The sequence below is a fragment of the Pinus tabuliformis genome, chromosome 9 (assembly GCF_031772625.1).
Source record: "Pinus tabuliformis cultivar Carrire ecotype Pingquan chromosome 9, CPIR1, whole genome shotgun sequence".
NCBI classification, from domain to species: domain Eukaryota; kingdom Viridiplantae; phylum Streptophyta; class Pinopsida; order Pinales; family Pinaceae; genus Pinus; species Pinus tabuliformis.
Genome location: NC_142307.1, coordinates 1,678,167,625 through 1,678,191,571, shown reverse-complemented (window position 1 = coordinate 1,678,191,571; position 23,947 = coordinate 1,678,167,625). Strand labels below are relative to the sequence as shown.

Sequence of the window (23,947 nt, the reverse complement as noted above, 5' to 3'; positions counted from 1 at the left end):
TAACACTCTCTTTTTATGTGTGTGTTATGAACCAAACGACCTAAACATGATCAAAAGCCAAAGAATACATTCCATTTTGTGGAGGAAACCTTCTTTTACAATGATTTTGATCCCAAGACAAGATATGATGCCTATATAAATGAATTTGCTTTATTATAAATAGGTGATAAAGTGACATGATGTAACCTACCATCGGGCTAACCTAGCCATAATAAATAAATTGATAATGAATGCTTAGTAGGGCCTTAACATAGGAGCCCTAGGGCCTTAACATAGCCCCCTTCTTTTTAGTAAAACGTTTTCCTCAAAACTTGTAATTGAGTGTGTTTTTTCATGGACTGCTCATTTTCCCATGTAGCTTCTTCTAGAGGCACATTCTCCACTTGATTAGGTATTCCATAATGGTTCTATTTTAAAGAGAGAGAGAGAACACTAGTGTAGAAATTTTTTGGTTCAAGAATCAACTTTCCCCCTTCATTTAATTTTTAATGTTTTGTTTCCACTGTCATATTTTGTCCCAAAACCTTTTTTAGGCAAGATATAAAAAAAGCTTATGAATGTGAGAAGAAGGCAAATCTAACTCATATGCTCCTTGTCCGATCCCGTGAATAATCTTGTAGTGTTCATAAAATTTTGGAGCTAATTTTTGATTCTTCTCTTGCTTGAGTGTAGATTGCCTATAAGGTTGTAGTCACAAAAATACTCAATCACACGCCTCAAATTATCTTTCACTTTGATGTTGATCAACTTGCTACTTAATCATATTTTGCACCAATTGAAGGTCTTCTTATGAATTGTCAAAGTTTCTTTAGTTTTCTCTATATGTGACTCTATTTCCTGTACTTTGGACTTATCTTTGAAAAAGTACGAGATACTAGTAGATGGAAATCCATAATGGACCTCAGTTAGGGACATTTTAGTAGATGTGTGATAGTTGGTGTTATACCACCATTTTTCCATAGGCAACCACTTTAGCCATTGAGGTTGCTTGTTTGAAGAATAACATCGTAGATAACCCTCTAACATTTGTTAATTTGACCATTTGTTTGTGGATGATATGCTGAGCTCATAGCTAGTGTTGGTCCACTCATCTTCCATACTTTTCAAAAAATTCTTGTGAATATTGGATCTTTGTCACTTACTATTGCTTGAGGAAAACCATGAAGTCTATGAATTTCCTTCATGAACACTTTTGCCCCTTGGAACACTGTATATGTACTTTGAATTATGTAAAAATGTGCATATATTGTGAGTCTATCAACGACAACAACATTGGTATGCTTACCTTTATATTTTTGTAACCTTGTAAAGAAGTTCCCATCTTTGATTAGGTATGTATAATGGTAGTGGTAACCTTGGAGATTCTATTGTTTCTATTTTTTGGGCAAACTTTACATTCTCCTTTGTATATAAATTTGTCTAGACAACCTGAAGGGTTTGAACTAGTGAATTTCATAAAAGGAGAGCCTTAACAGTACACCCAATCACTAACTATTCTAAGCCTCATGGGAAATCCAGTATTAGAGTTAAATCCACGTGACAAATGCTTATTATTGGAAAGTTGTTCAACGTTGATATTGCCTTTATTTCCATGAATCCCTTATGTGATATATCAAATTTTGGGAGCTAAGTTGTATCCACTTGACAAATACTTATGATTGGATTTTTGTTTTTCCTCGTAAGTCAAATTTTTTCATTTACATGGAAATATTACATCATTGCCCACTATTTTGCAAAATCCTACCAGCCTCACTCTTACCAGATTGTTGTCTAGTAGGTAGCTTCCAAAAATGATCACACCATGCCAAAAGGACTTTGTAGTCCAAAACTGAAGGGGAACACAAAACCAAAATACCAACAAGATCAAGATAATAGATTTCCATTAGGATTTTGATGAAGTTACTGGAGCAGGATCCCTTGGTCTTGAGCCAGGGGGAGTCGGAGGTTGAAATTCACAATGTACATGTTTTTCCGTGTGGGCTAATCGACTATTTAGACGTTCTAGGGTTCCTTGAATGTGCCATTGGTTTCGTCGAGGACGAGCCAAGTTGTCCTGCATATGCCATTGGTTCCTCTAAAGGTCATTCATGAAAGAGATAATTGCATTGCAGTCATTATGCCACACCTTTAGGAGCTGTTCTAGAAGTGTTTTGCGTTGTCTGTGTAGGGTGAGCAAATAGTCATTTTGTTAAAATTGGCAACTAGGGCCAAACTCCACCTTGGACAACTCATATGGATGATATTTTTATTGGATTCCTCTTTCCGGGAGGTGCAAGATTGATCTAAAGATCGTCTCATTCTGACAAGTAGAAATGGGATTATGAATTTATTTCTTTTATGGACAAATTGTTAAGGTCAACTCCAGTCAAATGTAGGCTTATAAAGCCCAACTGTTGTGTCTCTTGACCCTCAATGTTGTGTATAAATAGAAGAGGCCTTTTCCTCATTTGGACACACTTAACACACATCTTTCTCTCTCTCCTTCTCATTGGTTTGTACAACAAATAGGAGAAGCTCTTCTTCTTCATGCGTTGACTTGGGTAGACCAAAAATTTCAACCTGGTATTTCAGGATTGTTTTTGGGTCATCTGTAGCAGCCTTGACCAGCATTGATCGAGGGTCAATCTCACTCCTTTGATTGCGTTTTTCACGCAAGAAATCCGATTTACGTAGGCCGCATCTCTTGGCACAAAATTGAGGAATTTGCTGTTGTTTGACCTGCATTGACCGCAGGCCCTTTGATTGCAAAGTTAACTGTACGTTGACCAAGTTTGACTGAATTTTTAGGACTGTTTTGGGTTGATTCAGATTGTCTTTGGATGCCGAGTTGACTGGGTTTGACTGATCTAATTTGGAGGAGACTTTCTACTAGTTTGACTAGCGTTGACTTTCTGGTTAGGGCATCTTGATGGCTGCAGTTTGATAGAATTGTTTTACAATGATTGGGCAAGTAGATTTTGTATGATGTACTCTCTCTCTCTCTATTGAACTTTTGAAGAATAATAAGAAGATTTGATCAAAGGGTTTTCCCTACATTGGGGTTTTTCCTTGGCATCTGCCAAATATTGTGTCCTCTTGTCTTGGCTTGTCTTCTGCTTATTGTTAATGTTCTATCTGCATTTACTTTCAATGTTAATGTGATTGCTAATCTGGAATTTGATATTGGGCTTATAAGAAAAAATGAAGTAAATTGTTCTAAAGCATAGAACATACCATTATTATCTAAATTTAACATGGTATCAGAGCTGAGGTGAAGACAAAGCCCAAGAAAGAGTGGGAAAAGCAATCACTGAGATTTGTTGGTCAAGGACAAGATTCAATGGCCTCCGCATCTTACTTCAAATCTGATGACAAGCTCAATGATAAGTTTGATTATCATGGAAGATGTTTCTTGACTTGACTTTGGAAGAGCATGATGCTATGGACTATGTGCAGGGAAATAATGTTGAACCTTCTTCAAATGCATCGGCTTCTGCTAAGAAAAAGTACAAGAAAGGTGAAGTCAAAGCTAAGAAAATTAATAGGGATTCTATTAATAAGCATTTAGTTGCTTACATCTCCGATTTGGGCACATCTAAGGAGATGTATGACAAGTTGGTTAGCATGTTTAAGGCTAGTAATGCAAACCAAGCCCTCTTTCTCAAGAACAAGTTGAAGGACATAAAGAAGGGAAGAAACGAAGATATCCAATCCTACTTCATGAGGATCATTGAAATAGAAAATGATCTTATATCAACTGGAGAAGTTATTGCTGACAGGGAGCTCACTCTCATTGCCCTTGGAGGTCTCCCTTGTGAATGGGATGTGTTCAACACTACTATCCTCAACAATGGTCGGATTCCAGGTTTTGATGAATTGTTGACTATAGATGTACTCAAGAAGAAACAAGGATGATAGAGAGAGACATGCCTTCAAATAGGGGGATGATCCAACTACGTTCTTTACTCATGCTAAAAAGAAGAACAATGCAGGTTCAAAGAAGCAATGTCAAGGAAGACTTGGATTCAAAGATGGAAGAAAGGGTAGATGCTTCATTTGTAGCAGGTTTGGTGTTAATTTTAGATAACAATGGTATGTTCTATGCTTAAGAGAAATTTTACTTCAATTTTATTATAGCCCAATACCAATTTCTAGATTAGCAATCACATCAACATGATGGTAAAATGCAGATAGAACATAAACAATAACTGTAGAAGACAAGCCAAGACAAGAGGATACAAGATATGGCGCATGTCAGGGACAAACCCCATTGTGGGGAAACCATTAGATCAATTCTTCTTATTATTCTTCAAAAGTTCAACAGAGAGAAAGAGTACAATATGAAATATTCACTTGTCCAAACAAAGTGAATTATGTCCAGTCAAACAGTAGCCACAGAAAGCCCTAACCAAAAAGTCAACGTTGGTCAACAGGGCAGATTTTGACCTCCAAAACAACTCAGTCAAACTTGGTCAACTCAAACTCCAACAACAAATCAAATCAGCCCAAAAACAGTCCAAAAATATTCAGTCAAACTTGGTCAACACTGCAGTCAAACCCTTTTGCAGTCAGTGATGGTCAAACAGTATGGTCTGCCTTGATTTCTGTGCCTAGAAATGTGCCCTGCCCAAATAGAGATATCCCTCACAAAAACACAGTCAAACAAGTCATTGTTGTTGGTCAATGCTGTTCAAAATCCTTCATGCAACTTCAATCAACGCAGGAACATAAAAGAATTGTCCTTCGCACGTGTGGAGAGCTGCCTCAGAAATCCATACCCAATCATGAAAGGAGAGAGAGATATGTGAGTGAAGTGAAGTGTCTAAATGAGGAGGAGGCTCCTTCTATTTATATGCAATGTTGTGGGCTTGAGGGTCTAAATTAGATGGCTGGCTGACCTTGACAATTTGTCTATAATAGAAATAAATTCATAATTCCATTTGTACATGTCAAAATGAGATAAACTTTAGATCAATCCTACACCTCAGAAAGAGGAATCCAATAAAAATATTAGTTGCCTCATATGAGCTGTCCAAGGTGAAGTTTGGCCCTAATTTCCAAATTTAACACTCCCTCTCAACTAGGGAGAACTTCACCTGCAAAACTGTTTAACTACCATCCTTGTCATCTCTGCTCTGCTCTACCGAAGCATGAAGAAGAAATGATCGAGAATGTATCATACCACTCTCCATTCACACGAATTTAGACTCCAATAATCGAGAGTGTATCATCCCACTCTTCACTGACCCAAAGTCAGTTTCCAATGATCCTAGATCAATATCAAACATCCTAGCATAGGGAGGATGGTAGTACATGATGTGTCCATCAGTAGTACTATGGTCCCTATCCTCGTTTCCCTACTCATTGGCTAGATGAGAGGTAATTCCCATGAGTCCCAAACTGCATGGGTAGGATGTGCCGATAGGAGAAGGTGAACCACTCATCCTGCTTATATGCCATAGGAGAAGGTGAACCACTCATCCTATGCATATATCAACATGGGGTATCACAGGGGAAGGTGAACCACTCACACTGTACACAACACACCACTAGGGGAAGGTGAACCACTCACCCTATGGTCGCTCATCGCTCCAAGATGTACCCCAAGATCCCTTAAGCTCCAAGAGCTCAACATCCATCTCATACAGGACCCTCATAAGAGGGCCTCTCCACAACTCAAAGTCGTTCACATAAGGTTAAGAATTTGACCTTCCCCAGGGGCTGCGTAAGAATATCTGCGACTTGATTATCAGTCCTAATATAACGGAGCCTTATTGCTTCAGTTTGTACCATATCCCAGATAAAGTGGTACTTGATATCATTATGCTTGGAGCAGTCACGAAACACGAGATTCTCAGAAAGACGAATCCCACTTTGGTTGTCGCAGTAGATCATGGTGGTATCCAACACATGCCCAAACAACTCACTTAAGAGCTTCCTCAACCAACCAACGTCACAGGAGGCCATACTAGCAAGCAATGTATTCAGCCTCAACGATCCTTAAAGCAACTGACTTCTGCGTCCTGCTCATCTAGGATAGTGAAGCAAAACCTAGAGAGAAGCAACATCGAAATGTGCTTTTATGATCCATCACACTCCCAGCCCAGTCAACATCAGAATAACCATGGAGCCTCACATTTCCGGTAATGTATCTCAGTCCATAGGTGATTGCGCCCGAAGATATCTCCGGATGGGAGTTCACCAAGAACATCAGGGCCCCCACGAATTGACGATACTCAGAAGGATTTCCCAAATCGGGCCCAACAACACTTTCGCATAACTTCTTGAAGTTAAGTTCCATTGGAGTAGTCACGGACTTGCAGTCCACCATCCCAAATCTTTCAAGTAGCTTCACAATGTATTTTCCCTGAGAAAGGAAACTCTCGCCTGACTTTTCCTAGGTCCTTCATCTCGATTTCGGAAGCCAACTCCCTGTTGCATTGATGAATGAGAGGGTATGCACCTATCAGAAAGGGATCGTCCACATAAAGTACCAAGATGAGAGGTTTATCATTCCCAACTTCAAAATAAAGGTTCGGATCAACGTCACTTCTCATCATTCCCAACTTCAAAATAAAGGTTCAGATCAACGTCACTTCTCGTAAATCCCAAATTAATCATATAGCTGTCAATCCTCTCATACCAAGCTTGGGGAGCTCACTTCAACCCATAAAGGGGTTTCTTTAGCTTGCATACATGTGTCTGATGATCTTGAACTTCGAACCCCTCAAGTTGTTCTACATGGACTTTCTCCTTAATTGAACCATGTAAGAAGGCGATCTTAACATCCATTTGGTGTAGATTCCATCCTTGCGAGGCAGCAAGGGCAATAATTGAACGAATGGTGGTATATCAAGCAACAAGGAAATATCTCATCGTAGTCCACATCTTCCTTTTAAGAGAAGCCTCGAGGAACAAATCTAGCCTTGAAATTTTCAACACTTCCATCAACGCCATGCTTGATCTTGTAGAGCCATTTCGAGGTGACAATGGATTTTTCCTTGGGTTTAGGGACCACATCCCAGACATCATTCTTCATAATCGACTCATACTCTTTGTTCATAACATCCTTCCAAACTTGGTGCTTTACAACTTCTTCGAATGTGCAAGGCTCAGATTGAACAATGGCTCTCATTACAGTTAAGTACCCTTGGTACCTATTCAACTTCTTACTTTCACGAAATGTCTCCCTAGGTGCAACATGTCTCTCGACATCTTCGAGAGTTTCCCTAAGCCATGAGGGTCTCCTTTTTGAGGAGGAGGGCTTTCACGAAATGTCTCCCTAGGTGCAACATGTCTCTCGGGATCTTCGAGAGTTTCCCTAAGCCATGAGGGTCTCCTTTTTGAGGAGAAGGGCTTTCACGAAATGTCTCCCTAGGTGCAACATGTCTCTCGGCATCTTCGAGAGTTTCCCTAAGCCATGAGGGTCTCCTTTTTGAGGAGGAGGGTTCATGAGGGGGTGGATCAATGGGATCCATTAGTCCTTCAGCATCGGGCATTGGCTCATCCTACGGTTCTCTTTGCTTTCTTGAATCTACTTCTTTGTCCTTCCTTTGAATAGGAAGGTTACTAATCTTCCCAAAGGCAATATCATCATCGAAGGTGACATCCACTTCTCTTTGACCAGGCACATAGATTCTATATGCCTTAGAAGTTTCACTATGTAGCCACAAATGTTCCTTTCTTCCTAGAAGCATCCAATTTGTTTATCTTTCTTTCGGCACGTGAAAATATACGGGGCTACCAAAAATTCTAAAGTGCGAAACATCAGGTTTCTTACGGTGAAAATTTCTTCAGGAGTTTTGCAGTCCAACGCTTGATGAGGGCAACTATTTTGAACATACACAATTGTGTTTGCAGCTTCGGCCCATAAGAACTTTAGAAGGCTTTGATCATGAAGCATGGCACGGGTGGCTTCTACGATAGAACGGTTCTTCCTTTCAGCAACACCATTTTGCTGGGGAGTATATGTAGTAGTAGTCTCCCTCTTAATACCAACTTCTCTATAATAGTTATTGATTTGATTCATATTTGGTTCCATTATTGGTCCTCAATATTTTGATCTTCTTCCTTGTTTGATTTTTGACCAAGGCTTTGAAAGAACGAAACCATGAGAATACTTCGTCCTTCTTCTTCAAGAAATATATCCAAGTCTTGCGAGAGAAATCATCCATAAAGATAACATAATATAAATATCCTCTTGAAGAATTCACAAGCATACATATGCTAGGGAGTGTCCTAATACAAGGGATATACCTCGGGATGATGACAACAAAAACCGCAACAATTTCAGGGCCAACAACAATCAAAAGGAATGGTAGGTTCAACAACAAAGGTAAAAGGAATGCTCTTGCTATTCAACATGGAAATGGTCAACCTCCGAAAAGATCAAGAAACTCCAGGTATGGTGAATCTAATGTTGTAGATAACAAGCAAAAGGAATTTTATCTTACATCTGCCCTCTTTACTGCCTCTCCTCTGGATACCTTGGGAAATTGGTTAATTGATAGTGGTGCTTCAAGGCACTTCATTGGGTATAAGGAAGCTCTTTCAAATATGATAGAAAATGATACAAATTTGGAAATTGTTCTCGGAGAAAATGCCACCTATCCCGTAAAAGGAGTTGGGAATGGTACTCTTCAATGGAATCAAGGCAACACCATTCATCTACAAGAAGTACTATATGTACCCGATCTAAAGAAGAACCTATTATCTATCTCAACAATTGAGGACAAAGGATTCAAGGTAGCATTCATTGATGGAAAGGTATGTTTTTGGAAAAGAATTTTCAAAGAAGCATTTACTCTTGGATTTAGGGTTACCTATGTCTTGCAACACATCTCTTCAATCCGAATTATGGCACCGAAGGTTTGATCATCTTCATTATAAGGCTCTAGATGATGCAAGGAAGATGGTGATAGGTATGTCCAAATTTAAAGTAGAACATGAAGTTGTTTGTTAGGGTTGTGCCAAAGGAAAACATACAAGGGGACCATTCCCCTCAAGTGATAGCAAGACGACCAAAATTTTGCAATTGGTTCATTCTGATCTATTTGGTATGTTGCCCATGACATCTTTGGGAGGACATTTGTATTATGCTATCTTTGTGGATGACTTCTCTCGCAAAATTTGGATTTATTTCTTGAAGAAGAATGAAATGTTCCAGTGGTTCCGCTCTTTCAAAGCCTTGGTTGAAAAACAAATAGGGAAGAAGATCAAAATATTGAAGACCAATAATGGAACCGAATATGAATCAAATGAGTTGAACGACTATTTTAGAGAAGATGGCATTAAGAGGGAGAATACCACTGCATATACTCTCGAGCAAAATGGAGTTGCTCAAAGAAAGAATTGTTCCATTATATGTAAAAATTTCTGTTTTCCCACCCCGGTTTTCAGTTTCTCCTTATTTCTCCCATGTAGTTAAATGCCCATTCCCATAACCATACATTTAACAGACTGAAAAAAATAAATATTGCTGAAAACACAAATTCTGGAAATTTTTCAGAATGCTGGAAATTGCAGAATTAAAAATCAGCAATCAAAAACAGCCATTAAAACACATTAAAACACTGATATTTTTGGTCAACTTGACCCTGGAAAAATCCCCTACAACTCTTGGGGAAAACCAGTTTGAGAGCTCTTCTTTATTTCTGAAAATTGCCTTTTTACAGTGAGAATTATTCAGCAAGCAAATTTACAATTTATCTCCTTTCCCGTGCCTCACAGCAATCTGGAAATTACAGCAAACAGGACAACAATAAATGCTGTACGGCCTCCGTTTTGTGTGCAGAAAAATCAGCAAACTGATCCTCGATTTTTGTGCAAAAATCTGCCTTTCACTATGTGCTGAATCAGCTGTACAAATCTGCTCAACTGCTGCCTTGGAATGTGTGCCAAGCTGCTGTCTCCTTCTCCTCCCTGCTCAGAAATCTCTCTTGCTCACTTGCTCTCCTTCTCCCAATCTGCTCATGAAAGAATGAATGACCTTTTCCTCCTTTAATATAACTCCAAGTGACTTTTGGGTGATCCAAGTGACTTTTGGGTGATCTCTAAATCCAATGGCTGAAATAGATTTAGATCAATGGTTGAGATTAAATGCTCATTTAAATCTCACTTTCTATTTTTTAATTCACCCCACTTTAATAAAGACCCACTTAGTCATTTATTTCCAAAGTCACTTTTCCTTTCTAATTTTTCATTTACTTTAAAATTAGACTTAGTAACTTTATCACTTAAAGTCACTTTTAAATTAGATTTAACTTTATAAAATTATAAAGTCACTTTAGGAGAAAAATTAAATTCTTTTGGACACTTTTCCCTAGGCCAAAGATAAAAGCCTAAGGGAACCACCTGTCCTCCGGTACCAAATTTCAACACTCCCTCTTACCGAGGAAGGTGTTCCTCACCACACCCATCTTGTCTCTGAAGTAGACATGCTTGCCCCGTGGTAAGGCTTTGGTAAGGATATCTGCAACCTGCTCATCAGTGGAAATATACTCAAGCTTCACAATTCCCTTCTGAACATAGTCTCTGATGAAATGATATCTGATCCCGATATGCTTTGACCTGTCATGAAATACTGGATTCTCCGTGAGTTTAATGCAACTCTGATTATCACAGTAAATCACTGAAGGTCTCAACGGCTGACCAAATAAGCCAAACAACATCTTGCGAAGCCAGATAGCCTCACAACTAGCTAGACTGGCTGCCATATACTCTGCTTCCGCTGAACTCAGTGCTACTGACTGCTGCTTCCGGCTGAACCATGACACTACTGCTGAACCCAACCCAAAACAACACCCTGAAGTGCTCTTCCTATCAGAAGCACAACCTGCCCAATTAGAATCAGTGTATCCTGCCAATCTCACTCCATCTCCCTGCCTGTAGTCCAGACCATAATCCACTGTCCCCTGCAAGTACCGCAAAATGTGTTTTGCAGCCACCCAGTGAACCTTCCTAGGCTCACACATAAACTGACTCATCGTGTTGACTGCAAAACAGATATCTGGTCTAGTGTTGACCAAATACATCAAGGAATCAATCAGCTGCCTGTACAATGTGGGATCCACCAACTCAGAATCCGAAGCATGAAGCTTCTTCCAGTTGGTGATCATCGGTGTCGACATGGGTCTACAATCCTCCATGTGGAATCTGCTAAGGATGTCCACAATATACTTCCCCTGGCCCAGGAAGAAATGCCCCTCCTCCTGCCACACCTCCAAACCCAAAAAGTAATGCATCAGGCCGATGTCCTTCATCTCAAACTCCGCCGCAAGATCTCTCTTGCAGTGCTCTGAGTCTCTATGCACCTGTAATGATCAAGTCATCCACATACAGCACCAGAATGAGAGGCTCCTCACCAATCACAATAAAGTAAAGGTTCGGATCTGCCTCACTCTTTGTGAAACCCATCCCCTGCAAGTATGTATCTATCCTGGAGTACCAAGCTCTGGGAGCTTGCTTCAGGCCATAAAGGGCCTTCTTCAGTCTGCACACATGGGACTCCTTCCCATGCACCTCAAAGCCCTGTGGCTGCTCAATGTACACCTCCTCCTGTATGAAGCCATTGAGAAATGCGGTCTTCACATCCATCTGGTGGATCTTCCAACCCATCTCTGCTGCTATCGATATAATGGAGCGGATCGAAGTATTCGAGCCACGGGAGCAAAGGTCTCCTCATAATCAACTCCCTCTACCTGGGAGAACTCTCTAGCCACAAATCTCGCTTTGAATTTCTTAATGCTGCCATCTGCAGCATGCTTTACCTTGTAAAGCCATCTGGAAGTAACCACGGATTTGCCCTCGGGCCTCGGCACCACCTACCAAACATCATTCTTCATGATAGAAGAATACTCCTCCTGCATGGCCTCTCTCCAAACCTGCTGGCTAGCTGCCTCCTCATAGCTAGAAGGCTCAAAGTCAAGGATGCTGGTAACCATCGCCATATAGCTACAAAACCTCTCAGGTGGTCTACTCTCTCTGACCGGCCTCTTCGGCTTAGCAACAGAAGTGGCATCTCTCAAGGTGTCCTGAAGCCACTTGGGCTTCCTCTTCCCTGAGCGCACTTCTCCCACCGGAGAATGAAACTCCTCCTCCTCATCATCATCAGTAGCCTGAACTCCTGACTGTCTGTCTGCTGTCCTCCTGCCTGCACCTGAACCTGTAGAAGCTGAGGTACCGTGTGAACTGTCCATCAGTGGACTCCCTAGTGAACTGCTCTGTGAACTGCTCTACATGCTGCCCGGAGCACTACCCCTCTGGCTCGATGAGCCACTGCTCATTGACGGACCTGACATCCTCATAGATGTACCTCCAGATCCTCTTGATCCCTGCCCACTGGATCCCTGCGACTGACTCAACTGTTGCTGAGGGTCTGGCTGATCCAGATACTCTAACTCCCGTGACCTCCTAAAGGCCCTGTCCTCCTCGAACTTCACATCCCGTCTGACAACCACTCTGTTTGTGCAGGAATGTAAATCCGAAAGGCCTTTGAGGTCTCACTGTAGCCCACAAAGATACCCTTCTCTGCGGTGGGCTCTAGTTTGGTCCTCTTCTCCTTGGGTATATAGGAGTATGTAATGCATCCAAAGATATGAAGATGACCAAGATCAGGCTTCTTCCCAGAGAAAGCCTCCTCCGGAGTCATGTGCCCCAAGGCACGATGCGGACTCCTGTTCTGCAAGTAAACAGCTGTGTTGCAGGCCTTTGCCCACAAGAACAATGGCAACCCTTGATCATGTAACATGGCTTTGGCAGCCCCTATGATGGATCTGTTCTTCCTCTCTGCAACCCCGTTCTGCTGGGGGTTGTAAGGAACAGTGAACTCCCTCCTAATGCCTGCCTCCTCACAATAATCAACAAACTCTCCAAAGGTGTACTCTCCTCCATTGTCCGACCTCAAGGACTTGATCTTTCGACCTGTCTGAGTCTCCACAAGAGCTCTGAACTCCTGAAACCGCTTGAAGACCTCACTCTTGGTCTTCAAAAAATAAATCCAGGTCCTCCTGGAGTGATCATCAATGAATAAAACATAGTACTCATATCCACTCAAGGAAACATGAGACATCCGACCGCTCACATCGGAATGAATCAAATCAAGTATCCCCGTCGCTCTGCTGTCACTGCTGGGAAAAGGGGATTTGACAAATTTGCCCATCGCACAACCTCTGCAAGTATCAAAGTGATCAGTACTGAAATCTGGCACACTTGTAGTGATCTCCTGCAATGTCCTCAAGGCTCCATGATACATATGTCCCATCCTGCGGTGCCAAATCTCACACAGCTCAGAACTGCTAGCTCTGTTGTCGGTACTACTGCTCAGTGCCAAAAGGGGCTGAAATGCAAACTTGTACACCTTTGCATGGCGTACACCTATCACTCTAGCTGAATCAGCTGGAGTGTCCCTGGGATACATCAACACCTGTCCTCCCCTGAACAGTACCTCATATCCTCTGTCCTCCAAAGCTGAGACGGATATGAGGTTCTTCCTCATCCCTGGCACATAAAGAACCTCTGACACCTTCAAGAGAGGTTTGGACTCCCTCTGAAATGTCACTGTCCCCACCCCGACCGCTCTAACAACTCTGTCATCACCGAGTACTACCTCAATATCAGTGCCACTCTCTGAAAGCTCTGAGAAGTACTCACGGACTCCTGTCATGTGACGTGAAGCCCCACTGTCCACATACCAGATACCTGAAGATGCTCCGCTAATCGAGGGAAAAGCATGCTCCCTCTGAACCTGTGTAGCAGGTGATCATGCACTAGAGGACTCACACGTAGTGAACGCAAACTCTCAGTCAAAACGACCAGCAAAGTCCTCAATCTCTGCTGAAGCTGCCACATCTTGGTTCTTCCCCTTCTTCTTCTTCTTCTTCTTCTCCGGACACACAACTGCATAGTGTCCCATCTTTTGACAATTCCAACACTTCACCTTGGAATAGTCCTTCTGTGTGTTCCCCTGTTTACCTTTACCTTTGCCTTTGCCTCCACCACCGCTTGTGGAAGCCTGCTTCTTCCCTTTGCCTTTCTTGCCTCCTGCCACCAGTGCTACGTCCTCATCCTGCTCAACTGGCTTGGCTGCCCCAAGTTGTCCTTTCCTGATCTCTGTCTGAATGCAATCATCCCAAAACCTCTCCCATGTGGGAAGGGTCTCACGTGCACAAACCCCATCAGCAAAGTTCAACCATGAACGGGGGAGGCCATTCACTGCAATCCGCACCAACTCAGTGGGTGGAATGGCCTCTCCAATCGCTGCCAACTCATCTCTCACATTAGTAATCTTTGTGAGATATCCAGCTGCACTATCATTACCCATCTTAATGTTCTTCAGCTTCTCCTTCAAGACCATCTTTCGGTTCTCATTGGTACTCTAGTAGAGATTGGACAATGCTGTCCACATCTCATGGGCATTGCTCTTTCCTCTCACATGAGGAATGCAATGGTCTTTGATTCCGTTTAGAATCAGCCTCTTACCCTTATTGTTCTTCTTTTTATACTCAGCCAACTGAGTAACATCAGTGGGCACAACAACAGGGTTCTGTGCGGTATGCACCATGATATCTCAGACTTCTGCCTCCTTAAAGATACTCTGCATTCTCTCCTTCCAAATGCTGTAATTTATATGCCCATCCAGCCTATCCTCCACCCTCAATCCCAATGACATCCTGCTGTCCTAAAACTGAAAAATAGCACTGCTGTAGTAAAGATAAAACTGCTGTTTATGAAAAAATCAGCTTGCTGGAATTTTCCGAGTGAAAAATCAGCAACTGTAATTTTTCCTTTTGCTGTCCCAAACTGCCCTTCAGCACTCAAGCTCTGATACCATGTAAAAATTTCTGTTTTCCCACCCCGGTTTTCAGTTTCTCCTTATTTCTCCCATGTAGTTAAGTGTCCATTCCCATAACCATACATTTAACGGACTGAAAAAAATAAATATTGCTGAAAACACAAATTCTGGAAATTTTTCAGAATGCTGGAAATTGCAGAATTAAAAATCAGCAATCAAAAACAGCCATTAAAACACATTAAAACACTGATATTTTTGGTCAACTTGACCCTGGAAAAACCCCCTACAACTTTTGGGGAAAACCAGTTTGAGAGCTCTTCTTTATTTCTGAAAATTGCCTTTTTACAGTGAGAATTATTCAGCAAAAAATCAGCAAGCAAATTTACAACTTATCTCATTTCCCGTGCCTCACAGCAATCTGGAAATTACAGCAAACAGGACAGCAATAAATGCTGTACGACCTCCGTTTTGTGTGCAGAAAAATCAGCAAACTGATCCTCGATTTTTGTGCAAAAATCTGCCTTTCACTATGTGCTGAATCAGCTGTACAAATCTGCTCAACTGTTGCCTTGGAATGTGTGCCAAGCTGCTGTCTCCTTCTCCTCTCTGCTCAGAAATCTCTCTTGCTCTCTTGCTCTCCTTCTCCCAATCTGCTCATGAAAGAATGAATGACCTTTTCCTCCTTTAATATAACTCCAAGTGACTTTTGGGTGATCCAAGTGACTTTTGGGTGATCTCTAAATCCAATGGTTGAAATAGATTTAGATCAATGGTTGAGATTAAATGCTCATTTAAATCTCACTTTCTATTTTTTAATTCACCCCACTTTAATAAAGACCCACTTAGTCATTTATTTCCAAAGTCACTTTTCCTTTCAAATTTTTCATTTACTTTAAAATTAGACTTAGTAACTTTATCACTTAAAGTCACTTTTAAATTAGATTTATCTTTATAAAATTATAAAGTCACTTTAGGAGAAAAATTAAATTCTTTTGGACACTTTTCCCTAGGCCAAAGATCAAAGCCTAAGGGAACCACCTGTCCTCCGGTACCAAATTTCAACATTATAGAAGCCACTCGTGCCATGCTTCATGATCAAGGCCTTCCGAAGTTCCTATGGGGAGAAGATGCCAACATTGCCGTGTATGTTCAAAATAGATGCCCTCATCAAGCATTGGACTCCAAAACTCCCGAAGAAGTTTTCACCGGTAGTAAACTTGATGTTTCTCACTTTAGAATTTTTAGTAGCCCTATGTCTTTTCATGTGCCGAAACCTTCCTATTCCAATGAAGGACAAAGAAGAAGATACAGGAAAGCAGGGAGAACCGCAGGATGAGCTGATTCCCGATGTTGAAATACCAATCGATCCCATTGATCCACCTCCCCATGAGCCCTCCACCTAAAAAGGGAGACCCTCATGGCTTAGGGACACACTCGAAGATGCCAAGAGACATATTGCAACAAGGGGGGACATTAGGTATCAAGGGTACTTAGCTGCTATGAGCACCATTGTTCAAACTAAGCCTTGCACATTCGAAGAAGCTGTGAAGCAACAACTTTGGAAGGATGCTATGAACAAGTAGTGTGAGTCGATTATGAAGAATGATGTCTGGGATGTGGTCCCTAGACCCAAGGACAAATTTGTTGTCACCTCGGAATGGCTTTACAAGATCAAGCATGGTGCTGATGGAAGCGCTGAAAAGTTCAAGGCCAGATTTGATGCTCGAGGCTTCTCTCAAAAGGAAGGTGTGGACTATGATGAAATATTTGCACGAGTTGCCTGATATACCACCATTCGTTTGATCATTGCCCTTGCTGCCTCTCATGGATGGAATTTACATCAAATGGATGTCAAGACTGCCTTCTTGCATGGTTGACTTAAGGAGGAAGTCTATGTAGAACAACTCGAGGGGTTCGAAGTTTTAGATCGAAAGACACATGTATGCAGGTTGAAGAAAGCCCTCTATGGGTTGAAGCAAGCTCCCCGAGCTTGGTATGAGAGGATCAACAACTACCTGATGAAGCTGGGTTTGACAAGAAGTGACGCTGATTTGAACCTTTACTTCAAGGGTGAAAATGATAGACATCTCATCTTGGTACTTTATGTGGATGATCTCGTTCTGATAGGTGCAAACCTTCTTATTTATCAATGCAAGAGGGAGTTGGCTTTTGAATTCGAGATAAAGGACCTAGGATTGATGCACTACTTCCTAGGCTTGGAGGTCTAGCAAAAGCGAGGTGAGATTTTCCTTCCCCAAGGAAAATACATTATGAAGCTACTTGAAAGATTTGGGATGGTGGATTGTAAGTCCATGACTACTTCGATGGAACTTAACTTTAAGAAGCTATGCGGAAGTGCTGCTGGGCCCAATTTGGGAAATCCTTCCGAGTATCCTCAACTCGTGGGGGCCCTGATGTTCTTGGTGAACTCCTGTCCGGACATATGCTCTGCAGTGAATACATTGAGCCAATTTATGGTCGAGCCTCATCACATACATTGGATTACTGCCAAGTATCTCTTGAGATATCTTTGGGGCACAATCACCTATGGATTGAGACACACTATCGGGAATTTGGGGCTCCATGGTTATTCTGATGCTGATTGGGTTGGAAGTGTGGTGGCTTGTAAGAGCACATCGGGATGTTGCTCGTCATTAGGTTTTTCTTCAATATCCTGGATGAGCAGGAATCAAAAATTGATTGCTTTGAGCACCGTCGAGGCCAAATATATTGCTGCTAGTATGGCCTCCTGTGAAGCTGTTTGGTTGAGGAAGCTCTTTAGTGAGTTGTTTGGGCATGTGCTGGATACCACTGTGATCTACTGCGACAACCAAAGTGGGATTCCTCTTTTTTAGAATCCTGTGTTTCATGACTGCTCCAAGCATATTGATATCATGTACCACTTTATTCGGGATATGGTACAATAGGAAGCAATAAGGATCCATCACATTTGGATTGATGAACAGGTTGCAGATATTCTTACGAAGCCACTCGGGAAGGTCAAATTCTTAACTTTCCGTGAACAACTTGGAGTCATGGAGATACCCTCTTATGAGGAGCCCATTTGACTTGGATATTGAGCTCTGGGAGCTTCAGGTACTTCTTGGAGCGATGTGTGACTATAGGGTGAGTGGTTCACCTTCCCTTTTGATACACCATGGGGGTTAATATATGCACAGGATGAGTGGTTCACCTTCTCCTATGGCATATGAGCAGGATGAGTGGTTCACCTTCTCCTGCCGATACATCCTACCCATGCAGTTCAAAACTCATCAGAAGTACCTCTCATCTAGCCAATTGACCATAGTACTACCGATAGACGCATCGGGTACTACCATACTCCCTATGCTAGGACGTTTGATATTGATATGGGGTCAATGGAGACTGACTTCGGGTCAGTGGAGAGTGGTATGATACTCTCGATCATTATTTCTTCATGGTTCACCAGAGCGGAGCAGGGCATGGATGACAGAGATGGTACATATTGACAAAGGGTTTGGCAGGTGGATTTCTCCCTAGTTGAGAGGGAGTGTTAAAATTGGCAACTAGGGCCAAACTCCACCTTGGACAACTCATATGATGGAGATGATATTTTTATTGGATTCCTCTTTCTGAGAGGTGCAAGATTGATCTAAAGATCATCTCATTCTGACAAGTAGAAATGGGATTATGAATCTATTTCTTTTATGGACAAATTGTTAAGGTCGACTCCAGTCATATGTAGGCTCATAAGGCCCCACTGTTGTGTCTCTTCACCCTCAACGTTGTTTATAAATAGAAGAGGCCTTTTCCTCATTTGGCACACTAAATACACATCTTTCTCTCTCCTTCTCATTGGTTCGTACAACAAATAGGAGCAACTCTTCTTCTTCATGCATTGACTTGGGTAGACCAAAAATTTCAAGCTGGTATTTCAGCACTGTTTTTGGGCCATCTGTAGCAGCCTTGACCAACATTGACCAAGGGTTAATCTCACTCCTTTGACTGCGTTTTTCAAGCAGGAAATCCGATTTCCTTAGGCTGCATCTCCTGGCACAGAAATCGAGGAATTAGTTGTTGTTTGACTTGCGTTGACCGTAGAGTTGACTGTGTGTTGCCCGAGTTTGACTGAAATTTTCAAGACTGTTTTGGGTTGATTCAGATTGTCTTTGGAGGCTGCGTTGATTGGGTTTGACCGAGCTAATTTGGAGGATACTTTCTGTTGGTTTGACTAGCGTTGACTTTTTGGTTAGGGCATCATGTTGTCTACAGTTTGACTAGACTGTTTTACAGTGATTGGGCAAATAAATTTTGATGTACTCTCTCTGCTGAACGTTTGAAGAATAATAAGAAGATTTGATCAAAGGGTTTTCCCCACATTTGGGTTTTTCCCTAGTATCCGCCAAATATTGTGTCCTCTTGTCTTGGCTTGTCTTCTGCTTATTGTTTATGTTCTATCTGCAAGTGCATTTACTTTCAATGTTAATGTGATTGTTAATCTGGAATTTGATATTGGGCTTATAAGAACATTGAAGTAAATTGCTCTAAATCATATAACATACCATTGTTATCTAAATTTAACACATTCCAATGTCCGAGAGCCCATAAGAAAATTTGTTGATAAGCTCAGAATTAGGGAATGATTGCTGTTCTTTTTGAGCAAAGCCCTCCAAGCCACGAGTGTCATTTTGCAGGCTGGGTGAGTTTGCAGCTTGAAAAGTCATTGCTTTCACTTGTGCTTGCACCTCCTACTGAGGCTCGTTTGACTGCCCCTTCTTTTAACACCTCGACAGGTTCGGTTGTTATAACATGGCATGGTAAGGCTAGCCAGGTACCAAGTGAAACAAAGCTTAGAGAATTCACAAATAAACCCTAGGAGAAGGGCCTCCGCACCACGAGGTAAGAGCAACACCATGGGAAGAAGTTGACACTAGTAGAGTCTATGGGCCCAAACTTTCCTCGGACCCAAGGAAACAAAAAAAGGTGAAAGCCCCTTGACCTCAAATAAAGCTGATACAAGACAAGCAAAATTGCTTCAACTAGGCTAATGCAAAGCCATTGGACTAGATATGAGATAAAAGAAAGGCCATAAGCCTGCAACCTGTCTTCTAAGCTGAAAGGACAAGACTTGAGCCAATATAGAGCACACAGAGACAAATGTAATAAACCATGTAGACCACAAAATCCAAAACCCAAAATAGAACAAGGAAGGAGCCAAAACCTAAAATTCAACACCCAAATCACTATGATAGAAATTATAGACTAGGCCAGCGAGGGCTTATTATTGGAAAGTTGTTCCATTGATACTACCTTTATTTTCATGAGTGCCATTAGTCACATTAGCAATTTTTGGGAGTCTCTCATTTAGGGCATTTATGATCTTATGTGCCAATTGTCCCATATTCTTCTCCTTTTCTTCCTAATGTTCATCCATTTTTTGTTTCAATTGTTTCACCTTTTTTTCCATATCCATTTTAATAGATTCTTGCATTTATGATGATTCAGCGTTTTTTAATACCTTTTGCTTTAACTTGAATACCCATAATCAATACTTGGTGTTGCATGTCTTATATATTTTTGTGAGCCATTGTTGAGCTTTCTAGAGGTTTAATTGGTGAATTAATTCTTGATTCTTTCTTTGGATCCATATAGTAAAATAATAACACTGAGCTCACTAGAAAAAGTTCCAATTTATGACTTTCAAAACTAATATTAGTACTAGTCAGAAACCCTATTTTTTGTAAACTATATTTCTAAAAGTATGGTGAAGTAGAACTTGAAATTTTGACTACTTGTACTATGATATTTCTCCTCAGTCTCCACAAAATTTCACTGTTTAAAACTTCCCAGAAAGAGTTATAGCGAAAGTTCTGGGATGACTTGTTTAAAACTAATCTTAGGATTAGTCACAAATCCTATCTTACATAAGCTATATCTTCGAAAGTATAATGAACCAAAACTTGAAGTGTTGACCTCCTAAACCTCGATATTGCACCTCAATCTCAAACTTTTACCAATCGAAATTTCTCAAAAAATGTTACAGCAAAAATGCCTACATGTCTTGATTGAGGCAACAAAACCTAGGGTCGCACAACTTGATGCCAAATGTTAAACCATATGACTTGGAAATGATAAAAAATCAATGAATATAGTCCACTATGAGGGTGAAATCTCATTTTTACAATGAATCCAATGCCAAGACATGATATGATGCCTATAAAAATGAATCTCCTATATTGTAATTAGGAGCTAAAGTGACAGCATGTAACCTAGCAGAAAGTTGACTTAGCCATACAAATAAGCTAATAATGAATCCTTATTAAGGCCTTAACATAGGAATCCCAGGGCGTGAGCGTGCGTGCGCACACACACAAAGAGAGAGAGAGAGAGAGAGAGAGAGAGATTGAATATAACCATTTTATAGTTGTTTATGTGTCATGGATTATTTGTTAGATTCCCTTTAATAGGAAAATATAAAAATTATTTCATATGTTTATGAGGTTGAAATTGGTCATTTTGGAAATGTCATGAACGATTTGCTTCATGTAATATAGTAATATGTTTTTTAGGTTGAAATATGTATGTTTGACAAATAATTAATATGCTTTATTTAAGATGGGCCTAGGGATTAATCGGTTTCGATTGAAAGATTGGAATTAATTGATGGGGGAGCAAAGTTGAGTAGACATGGGAATGCAAAAAGATATGGGGCACACGGGGATTATGGAGTTTGGGGGGGGGGGGAGCATCTGTTAGACATGACAAAGAAAAGCGATATAATATATGGTGGCGGTCTCTCTCGGTCTCTCTCTCTCTCTCTCTCTCTCTCGAGATTTTTATTCTTGATAGAGCATAAACTTTATTCTTTAGAAAGTCCTCACAAATTGAAACTATGACTGTGGTTTTTCTAAAATTTAATGAAATCTTAAAGATGCCAAATTGTTATTTTGGGTAGCATATATTGCTTTTTGAGGTTGCATCAAAGGTGTAATGCCTTGAGTGTTTGTGGTGTGTTTAAATCTATCCATGAAATGAATGTTAAAGATTTGGATGAAAATTGGTATCTATACTCGTAAATAAATTTGGCATGTGTTTGTGGTGTGTTTAAATCTATCCATGAAATGAATGTTAAAGATGTGGATGAAAATTGGTATCTATACTCGTAAATAAATTTGGCATGCACATTGCATATCCAATTGAGGCCTTTTTTTTTGTTATCTCTTTGACCCAAAAGTTCTATCTAGTTAGAATGTTCTTTCTTGAGCTTTACAACTAAGGATGACCAATTCTGGTACATTTAGAGCTGCATTATCATAACTTAGGTCTTGTTTACCTTTCAAAAGGTTGGAATGCTAGTTGGCTTATTGGATATGTTTTTGAATGTCACTGATACAGGCAATAAGCTACAAGAAGAAAATCAAATTGACGTGCAAAAAAAAAAGAAAAAGTCTCGTGGCAAGAAGATTACTGGTTTTCAGGTATCTTGACTTTTGACATAGAAAAAGATGGTAAATAAGTCTTGTTGCTCCTATTAATTCATTTGCCACCAATCATTTCCTAACAATGGCAACGATGAATCATTAAATATCAGATATATTTGATTTCTTTGTTTTAGTGTATTTCTTAACGTGCAACATGGTTTTATTTTGTTTCAATAGTTTGCACCAGGAAACTCTCAAAAGGTATTGATAACATCTGCTGACTCACGAATTCGAGTTTTTGATGGGGTTGACCTTGTCCAAAAGTATAAAGGTATGCATTAGTTTGCATTAAAATTTGCATATTTCCCTTGCCTGATTGTTTTGTATTATTTTTTCCCAACAACTTGGTTAGAGCATCTTAGAATCATCAATTCAGCATCTATGCGTCATTTTCTGTGAAGCCTTTATTTCAATTATCTATGACATCTCAATTTGGATCATTTATACAACGTGCCAGGTGGCTTGTCTTTTGGGTTCTTCTTAAGTTTCCTTGCAATATAAATACATTTTTCATAGTATGCTGTTCTTTAGTGGTTGTAGCTATTATGAGATCTCTCTTATTTCCTGGGTTTGTTTAGCTTTGCTTTAAATTAGCATACGCTATATTTTGAGCTATATATGCTAATGCCTAATACTAGTAGGAAGGTAGTTTGGTTTTGTAATGTGACCAGTTCATTTGGTCCACTAAAGCATAAAATGCCACATGGGACCAAACAAAAAAAGCATACTTATTACAGCACCAACAAATTAACTTTAAAATGCTGGTGGCAAATCTCAATCAATGCTGATTTTGTCCTACTTGAACTGAGAAAGGCAGCTTAGAACTTGAGTAGCTAGGGTGGCTTGTGTTATGAAAATACTCAATAACAACATCTAAATAAGGTGACAAAACCGACTGATAACAAGAGTATTTTTGAAGATTTTCCTTGGATAAGTATTGTGTTTTTATGGAAGTTATGAATAATTTCTTTACAATTACAATGCATTCTCTGATAAGAAAATCAAATTTGCAACTTGAAATCCCTCTCTTTTATTGCAGAGTTGTCATTTTGAAGCTTTAACTTGAGTTGTGTTGTGATAATAATGAGAGAATATAATCATATCAAAGACGAGGATGTTATAGCCATGTTGTGACAAGGAGAGGATGTAACATCAATAACGAAGATGCTACAATCTGAAGAGGCCTCATGACATAGTTACTATTTTATTTAAACTTTTGCAATTTTTACCAGAATTTCCAAGGAATTTTCTTTTTGATCATTCTAATCAATTTCTCTTAGTTTTATCTTATATGTGCACAATCATAAGACTTGGTTCTTTTCCATAGAGTGTTTATGAAATGTCATGTTGTTTGTTTGTCTTTTAGATTCCTTTTCCTTTAATTTCTGGTAGTTATAAAGAGGGATACTGATTTTATTTATTTTACCAAGGTATTTGCTTTTCTGACCCCCTTGTATTTTAATCACTAATTGAGGCAAGGTATGACAAAGTTGTGACTTGCGAGAATGATAATATATGCTAAGGCATTTATCAATCCTAGCCATGCAAACAGAAAATGCTTGATAGTTCAAAATAATTACTTCTTCAAATTATGGTAATACAAAGAAGAAAAATGGGTTAATTTGAAAAGACAACAATGCATAATCATCTACCAAAAGAACATTTACTAGATAATTATAAATGTCCTACAATATGGTATTAAATTGAAGCCTAGTTA

The 23,947-nt window shown here is 40.2% G+C and overlaps 1 protein-coding gene across 2 annotated transcripts in view; it reads left to right on the top strand.

Moving 5' to 3' along the window:
• The window catches only part of LOC149155332 (uncharacterized), a 36,346-nt gene extending 13,819 nt beyond the window's left edge, over positions 1 to 22,527 (top strand). For both annotated transcript variants that reach the window (XM_089445345.1, XM_089445344.1), the window contains 2 exons: positions 22,145 to 22,227; positions 22,408 to 22,527. In XM_089445345.1, the coding sequence (XP_089301471.1) occupies positions 22,145 to 22,227; positions 22,408 to 22,512 (188 nt within the window). In that variant the 3' untranslated portion in view covers positions 22,513 to 22,527. The remainder of the gene's footprint in view (positions 1 to 22,144; positions 22,228 to 22,407) is intronic.
• Positions 22,528 to 23,947: the final 1,420 nt, after the last annotated feature.